This window comes from Herpailurus yagouaroundi, unplaced genomic scaffold (assembly GCF_014898765.1).
Source record: "Herpailurus yagouaroundi ecotype Mexico unplaced genomic scaffold, PumYag 355, whole genome shotgun sequence".
Classification (NCBI taxonomy): domain Eukaryota; kingdom Metazoa; phylum Chordata; class Mammalia; order Carnivora; family Felidae; genus Herpailurus; species Herpailurus yagouaroundi.
This window is the reverse complement of record NW_024412572.1, coordinates 3,671,392-3,679,258: the sequence shown is the minus strand read 5'-3', so window position 1 is coordinate 3,679,258 and position 7,867 is coordinate 3,671,392. Positions and strand designations below refer to the sequence as shown.

Below are 7,867 nucleotides of genomic sequence, written 5' to 3'. Positions count from 1 at the left end.
AAACCAACAGCAGGGGCACAGAAAGGAAGCAGAAGCTGTTGCCTGGTAGACCTGGTGAAGCAACAGCCTAGTGAATGAAGATGCAGTGGGTTGCTAGCCTCTCTCCTACACATTCCCTACCGGACCTCTGCCCTACACATCCAGAAGATTTAGTTCTCTACTCCCCTAGTCCCTCTGGCAGTGAAGGCTGCTGAGAACTCCTGTGATTTTAAAACACTCTGTGCCACACAAAGAACTCTTGCATGCATCTTGTGGTTTGAGGGTATCTTTACGTACCATTCCTATCGTTATCAGCAATGAACCCTTACTGATGATATAAAATGCAAAAGAAGCTACACAAAACAACTTGTAGTTGTCAGCCAATTAATTTCAGCCATAGACAACCAAAAAGGGAGAAACTGGGGCACAGAGAAGCAAATGTCAACCCTACCTGAAAGTGGACGTCTGAAAAGATCAGAGCAATTCTTTTCCACCAAACTCTAACCTGTCTGACCTAGTAAAGAAAGACTGCATGGTCTCTAGTGGAAAAGGACAGAAAACCATTCTTACCGCCTCCCTCCAGGAGAGTTAGGGATAGTCTCTAACAAGGAACTTTGGTCCCTACCCAAATACTGCCAGGGGAATCTTCACTGTAACATTACCTAGGAGCAGAGGACATCTTTTTCATTGGGGTGTGAGATAGTGTTGTGAGTTAGCACAGGTAGAGCTCCTGGAATGTGGCCAGCACATATCAGATGCTCAGTAAATATAGCTATTCTTTTTATCAACATTCTTACATACCACTTTCCACTCACCTCCTCCTCCTTCTTCTTGTCTGTGCAATAAGCAGACATTCCAGAAGAGTTCCCAGGAAGGCTGGGAGCAAATGAATTTCACGGTATGCTTCCTTGGACTATGATACCTCTGAGATACCATCATCTTCTGGCTCTTTCTTCACAGGGGCTGCTGCCTAAGTTCCCAGGACTCGGGGGGGGGGGCCCCACCCCTGATGGGGAAGGCAGTGGGGGACTTCCCAACACTTTCTCTGCTATGGCTTTGCGATTCTAGGACAGCTGCAGCCTCACCCTCCCAGGTTTGCAAAGGGAGATGTGGGATTCTCTGGGGACTTACATTGGAAGACCATCTAAATTGGAAGCTCTGAAGACTTCTAAAAATGCTTTCTCTATTTTTTTTTTTTTTAAGTAGAGATTAAGGAAGCTGGCAAATGGGTCTTGGTAAATACAGAGGGACGAATTATGATTTGATTGTTTCATGAAATTTCTGGATGAGTGGAGACACAGTGCTCCGCGTTGTGTGTTGTGCGGTGGGGCGGGGTGTGTTTTCTCATGGATGAAATGCACTGCGCAGATCAACTCCCGTAAAGCGAAATAAGGAAAGCTGATTGCGGAGGTGGAGGGGGGTGTGGTATTAGGCTGCTGGTGCTTGGTTAGGGGGGCCGCGATTGTGAATGCAAGGGAGAGGCGTGCCAGGCGTGCGCGGGAAAGATTACTGGTGAGGCAAGTGTGTGTCTATTTCCACAGCGCCCTGGCTCGCCGCAGCCCCTGGCTGGGCGAGGGGTGTGATGTGAGAGTGGGGTGGGAGGGGGCAGCAGGCGGGGCCTGCCACGTCACTTGGAGAGTGAGTGTTGGGAAGGAAGGGCAGAGCGGAGAGCCGAGCCGCTGCAGCTGCCGCGGCTGCAGAGAAGGCTTGAGCGGTGGGGAGGTGGGTCCCCGCGCCCCGGCGCCGGGGCAGCCGCAGGGCCCTCTCCGAGGCCTGAGGCGCGACTCACAGGGAGGAGGTGGCGGCTGTGGCGGCGGGAACGGCGACCTTGGCCAGACGGGAGTCCGCGGTGCACGTAGGGCGGAGGCCGAGCTCCGCCAGGAGTCTTTGCCGAGCCGGAGGGAGGCGCATCTGGCGCTTCGCTCCCAGCGGCAGCCGGGGGGCTCGAACGGCTGGAGAGCGCAGTGGGAGCTGGGAAGAGCTAACCCGTCCGGAGGGCGGACCCCCGCGTCCCAGAGCCCGGGCTCAGGCACGGCGGGGGGCGAAGCCACGCGTCTTCTCGGGCAGCCGGTTTCACGCGCGCCAGTTTGCTGTTCCAGGTATCCCAGTAGGCTGTAGCTGTATCCCAGGCGCGGCTGTCTTGGAGGCGCGGAGCTAAACCCTCTGTGTCCGGGCCCCCTCCCCAGACCCAGCCTTGCAGGGACCGGGGTTTCGGAGCCCTCGGACCCAGCGGCCAGGCCAGATCTAGAGCTCGGAGGAGCGCGAGCCCCACCCTAAACAGAGAGCGCCGCTCTGAGAGCCGGGAAGAGGTGCCGCGCTCCAGAGGTGGTGTCGTGGGCGCCGTCCTAGTGGCGGGGAGCGCACCGCGGAGGGGACATGAGGTCGGAGAAATCCCTCACGCTGGCGGCGCCGGGGGAGGTCCGTGGGCCGGAGGGGGAGCAACAGGACGCGGGAGACTTCCCGGAGGCCGGCGGGGGCGGGGGCTGCTGTAGTAGCGAGCGGCTGGTGATCAATTATCTCCGGGCTGCGCTTCGAGACCCAACTGCGCACCCTGTCGCTGTTCCCCGACACGCTGCTGGGAGACCCTGGTCGCCGCGTCCGCTTCTTCGACCCCCTGAGGAACGAGTACTTCTTTGATCGCAACCGGCCGAGCTTCGACGCCATCCTCTACTACTACCAGTCCGGGGGCCGCCTGCGGAGGCCGGTCAACGTGCCCCTGGACATCTTCTTGGAGGAGATCCGCTTCTACCAACTGGGGGATGAAGCCCTGGCGGCCTTCCGGGAGGACGAGGGCTGCCTGCCAGAAGGTGGCGAGGACGAGAAGCCACTGCCCTCCCAGCCCTTCCAGCGCCAGGTGTGGCTGCTCTTCGAGTACCCTGAGAGCTCAGGCCCCGCCAGAGGCATCGCCATCGTCTCCGTGTTGGTCATCCTCATCTCCATCGTCATCTTTTGCCTGGAGACCTTGCCCCAGTTCCGTGCAGATGGTCGAGGTGGAAGCAATGGTGTGAGCAGAGACTCCCCAATTTCCAGGGGTAGTCAGGAGGAAGAGGAAGATGAAGATGATTCCTACACTTTTCATCCTGGCATCCCGCCGGGGGGAATGATGGCAGGGGGCTCATCCTCACTCAGTACTCTTGGGGGCTCTTTCTTTACTGACCCCTTCTTTCTGGTGGAGACCTTGTGCATAGTTTGGTTCACTTTTGAGCTCCTGGTTCGCTTTTCTGCCTGCCCTAGCAAGCCAGCCTTCTTCCGCAACATCATGAACATCATTGACTTGGTGGCCATCTTCCCCTACTTCATCACCCTGGGCACTGAGCTGGTGCAGCAGCAGGAGCAGCAGTCAGCCAGTGGAGGGGGTGGCCAGAATGGGCAGCAGGCCATGTCTCTGGCCATCCTCAGGGTGATCCGCCTGGTCCGGGTGTTCCGCATCTTCAAGCTGTCCCGCCACTCCAAGGGGCTGCAGATCCTGGGCAAGACCTTGCAGGCCTCCATGCGGGAGCTGGGTCTGCTCATCTTCTTCCTCTTCATCGGGGTCATCCTCTTCTCCAGTGCCGTCTACTTCGCAGAGGCTGATGATGATGATTCACTCTTTCCTAGCATCCCGGATGCCTTCTGGTGGGCAGTGGTTACAATGACCACAGTAGGCTACGGAGACATGTACCCCATGACGGTCGGGGGCAAGATCGTGGGCTCGCTGTGTGCCATCGCTGGGGTCCTCACCATCGCCCTGCCTGTGCCGGTCATTGTCTCCAACTTCAACTACTTCTACCACCGGGAGACGGAGCAGGAGGAGCAAGGCCAGTATACCCATGTCACTTGTGGGCAGCCTGCACCAGACCTGAAGGCAGCTGACAGTGGACTTGGCAAGCCTGAGTTCTCTGAGACCACTCGGGAACGGAGACCCAGCTACCTTCCCCCTCCGCATCGGGCATATGCAGAGAAAAGGATGCTCACTGAGGTTTGAGTGATGCAGGAAGGGCATCAATGAGAAGGACGACACTGAGCAAACAGTCTCAGGCTTCCTTCTCATTCTCCACTCCCTTCACCCGACCTCCAGCCGACTTCCTGACTCCCTCCCCTGCACTCAGTCCTGATACCTGGACTGTCAGCCTTGTTGCTTGATTTCCGCAGCATTCAAGGTTCATCCATCTAAGTGACATTTTTGAAATTCTAACGGTGCCACCCATTCATGCCCATCTTCTGTCATGTGGATGAGATTTCCGTCTGACCTTCCCTCATGACTGTAAATTTTCATGTCTGGGGCTTGGAATTCTCTAGGAACAAAGATGTCAACCAGATGGAAACCAAGCATACCTGGGTCCTATTTCTCTCCTTAGCGTCCTTTGCTTTGGGGCATGCACCTGTCAGCTTCTGGCTAGGTGGTAACTAGCAGAAGCTGGAGGACAGAAACAGTGTTCATCTTTCTGTTTTATTCCCGTGCCTGTGACACCTGCTAGTCATCCTTCAGAGGACCCTTGGTAAAGCCTTTAGCTGCACAGCCTCCAGATATGTCATTCATCTTGAATCTTGGAAGGAATTAGAGAAACTACAGTTAAACTTGGCCATTTGGAGGCCATGAGAGTCAGTCCCAGACCAAAGGGGCCAATGGATTCTTCCAGGTGTCCTGGCACGGTGGACATCGGCCTTTGGTCTGCATTCAGTCTTTCCCTCCCCGACTGTCTAGCTTCCAGGAAGGTTCCTTCTCAGAGCCAAATACTCTTTTTGTGCAAGTGCCTTCCTGTGCAGAGGAACTGGAAAGAGGGAACCACAGAGCCAGGAGAAATGGCAACTAGCTTGACGGAGTATCTACAGAGTTAGTATCAGTTAAGCAGCCACTGTCATCTGGGAGGCGTGCAAAGAGGAACCTTGTTGCAGATGGCAAGTTTGTCTTCTTTGCTTGCCCCCCAACCCTCTCCAGCACCCCACCCTCCTTCTTCCTGGGAATTTGACTTAGGATTGCAGTTGAAGGTTTTCCAAAGCAAACTCCAGCTTACACCTGCAGACAGGTAAAAGCACACATTGGATGCTAGCGCGGGTTTCTTCCCGTTTTATGTGCAATGAAATAGGTTTAGAGTAAGGAAGAAACATCATTCCTTTGTTGACAGCCTCACCGTTAGAGGTTTTTTGCTGAGTCAAGCAAACATTTACCTGGTCTGCCCCTTGAAGCTGCAGCTGACCTGCTCTAACTGGTAAGGTAATGTTACCACCGGGACTAAGTCATCCTCTTCCAGCGTGAAACTGCTGCCTTCACCCCCCCCACCCCCCACTTCCCCTCATTTCTCTCCTGGTAACATTGTCATTTGTTTGTTGCCTTGAAAAACTGTGATGTACTGTTCTGAGCTCTTCTGGGTGCAGTTCAGAAACCGAAAGGACTGTTAACATGTTTTTAATTTTGTATCTATGCTTTAAGACTCTTTGATGAGGATTTAAAAAAAAAATTTCTCAAAGAGCAACTTATGAGGGATGGCCTTTTGAGGGTTTTCTTGAGAGACACTGTGGCTCCTGTGAGTGCCAGATCTAAATCTGGATTTTGCCACAGCTTTACAGGGTAACACAGTTCCTCTTTGTGCCTCAGTTTCCCCACCCATTAAATGGGAACATTAATGTCTTCCCCTCCCTACCTCATGGGGAATGTCAATGTACTGGGAAGCTGGGGATGATGCTATGCAAATGTGTGAATTTTAATAAGGGTATTGATTTTTTAGTTCATTAGCCTGGTTCCTTCCGTGTCTCCCAGAGTCAAAAGCTCCCCGCAGAGTTGCTGCCTTGGATTCAAAGCCCAAGAGTAAGCCACACTGGGCTATTAGCTCCTTAAATCCCTCCTTAACCTCTTGAACTGGGCTTCAGTCTCTTTTCTTACCCTTCAGCAAGGAGGATGCTCTTTAGACAGGTTCGGTGGGATCCTTCCAGGGCCAGAGGCCGCCTTGATTGGGAGTTTGGCTTCTCCAAGCCTGAAATACAGATAAGAGGAGTTCATGACTCAGTAACCTGCTCTGAGACCATAAAGTTCCAGTTTTCCAAATTCCTTCAGTTGCTTCTGGCTATTTGGGGAAAGGAGAAGGGCCCACTACAGAGGCAATAGGGATGCTTCCAGTGAGGGTAAATGTTGGAACATGTATGCATGTATCTCTATATGTGTGTATGTGATCATCCTCATCACCATCCCTAATGAAACATTTCCTTTTCAAGTCAGAGCATGCCTGAAAGTAAAGGGTTTGTGGAGAGCTGGGCTCTCCAGGGACTCTGGTTGCCATAGCAACCTTCCAGACTGTTCTCTCTATCTTCTGATTTGGGCAGCAAGTGAGAATGGGAGGCTACAAATTCCCAGTTTCCGAAATGAGAACACCTCCTACATAGTGGTTTAGGGGCTGGTAATGACCGGCAGGATGTGTGACCTTTGGAAAATGAGGGGGATACATACAGCTCCCCCAAACTTCCTCCCTGGACCTTTCTTCCTGGCCTTCCCACCCAGTCATCGAAACTGCCTCATCTCACCCCTGATTCTTCAGAAATCTGAATGCTAAGCAACTGCCAGTTAAACCAATGTCAGTATTATCTCTTTCAAAATGACAAGGGGAGAATTGGAGGGGACACGCTCCTCAAGAGGCGGCCAGGCTGGGCCTTGCCAAGAGTCCTGACAGTTATGGTCCGTAACAGTATCCTGGAGGTCCCGTCTCCTCAGAGAGAGGCTCCTCCCAAGTCTGAGAGAGACGGAGAGAAATGCCACTTCTTCCTCCCAGGGAATAATCTAGCTCCGTTCCTAGCAGTCTCATAGGTGGCTCTCCTTAAGACATCGAAGAAACACAGAAAGGCTGTGACCTGACCTAGTTTCTGTGAAGGATTTTGCCAAGTGATCCCTCTCTGACTCTGAGCCTCTTTATGTGGATTCTGTGCCCCAGTAATCAAGAGAATATGCACCCTGTGCTTCCCAGATGGCTGGGGTGGCGATGTCACAGCTGCCGGCAAAGGCAGGGGTCAGTCCTTCGTTACACCTGACTCGAGCCGGCAGGAGCTCCCAAATGCCTTCCTGGATCTGGCAGGCACGGCGGAGATGTGGAATAGTCCTCCTGCCCTGATCACCCCCAAGGAGAGAGTGGGACAGCTGGCCGCCTTTGCATCTGAGGTAGGTTCTACTGTTGGGGAACTTGGTTCCTGGCTCAGAGCTCCGGGTCAGATCGGAACTGGGGGAGGTGAGCGCCTGCATTCTGGAGACTCAGGGCTTTGATTTCCCATTCCTCAGCGGCCACCTCCCTCTCCTTTTGTGTATTCTTTGTGACTGCATGGACTTCAGTGTCCTTCTTTGGTTTCTGCTCTCTCACTGCTGTCTCCCCAACTCTTTCTAGTCACCTCCTCTTCTCTGCACCTCCCCTTCCTTCTAGTTACTCTCATTTTCTCTGTTTTTTTTTTCCCCCCTTCTTGTCACATCTCTCTGACATTTGCCCTTCTGCTGTTTTAATCTCTTCTTCCTTCTATATGTGTCTTTCTATCTCTCTCCTTGTCTCCACCTTTTTAGTGGCTGGGGGCAGCTGTGGCATTTCTGTTGAGATCACACCTTGAACTCTAGGACAGCAGTGATCTGGGGTGTTTGATAAGGAGTCTGTTCTCCAGCTGAAGGATGCCCCCCAGCCTTTCCTGCCACCTCAGTGTACCATCATTTCCTGCCAGGCTGGCCCCTGTGTGTTCAAGTCCTGAACTTACAGAGCAAGATGAGATTGTGCTGGGTTTAGAAAAATGTTTCTGCAGAACTTTCCTGTATCTTCCAAAATAAAAAGAGAAAGAAAAAAAGGGGGGGGGAGGGGGGGGGGGGGGGGAGAGGAGGAGGGGAAGAGAAAGGGTTGGGGAGACAGCAGCGTGCTCGAGAGGAAGGCAGTGATGGGGGGTGTTGGTG

The 7,867-nt window shown here is 53.4% G+C and overlaps 1 protein-coding gene across 1 annotated transcript in view; it reads left to right on the top strand.

The window, feature by feature from the left end:
• The first annotated feature begins 1,648 nt into the window (after positions 1–1,648).
• KCNA6 (potassium voltage-gated channel subfamily A member 6) overlaps positions 1,649–7,867 on the top strand; it is a 47,163-nt gene continuing 40,944 nt past the window's right edge. The window contains 2 exon segments of the mRNA XM_040462894.1: positions 1,649–2,493; positions 2,495–7,102. Coding sequence (XP_040318828.1) covers positions 2,356–2,493; positions 2,495–3,943 — 1,587 coding nt within the window. The 5' untranslated portion in view covers positions 1,649–2,355 and the 3' untranslated portion in view covers positions 3,944–7,102.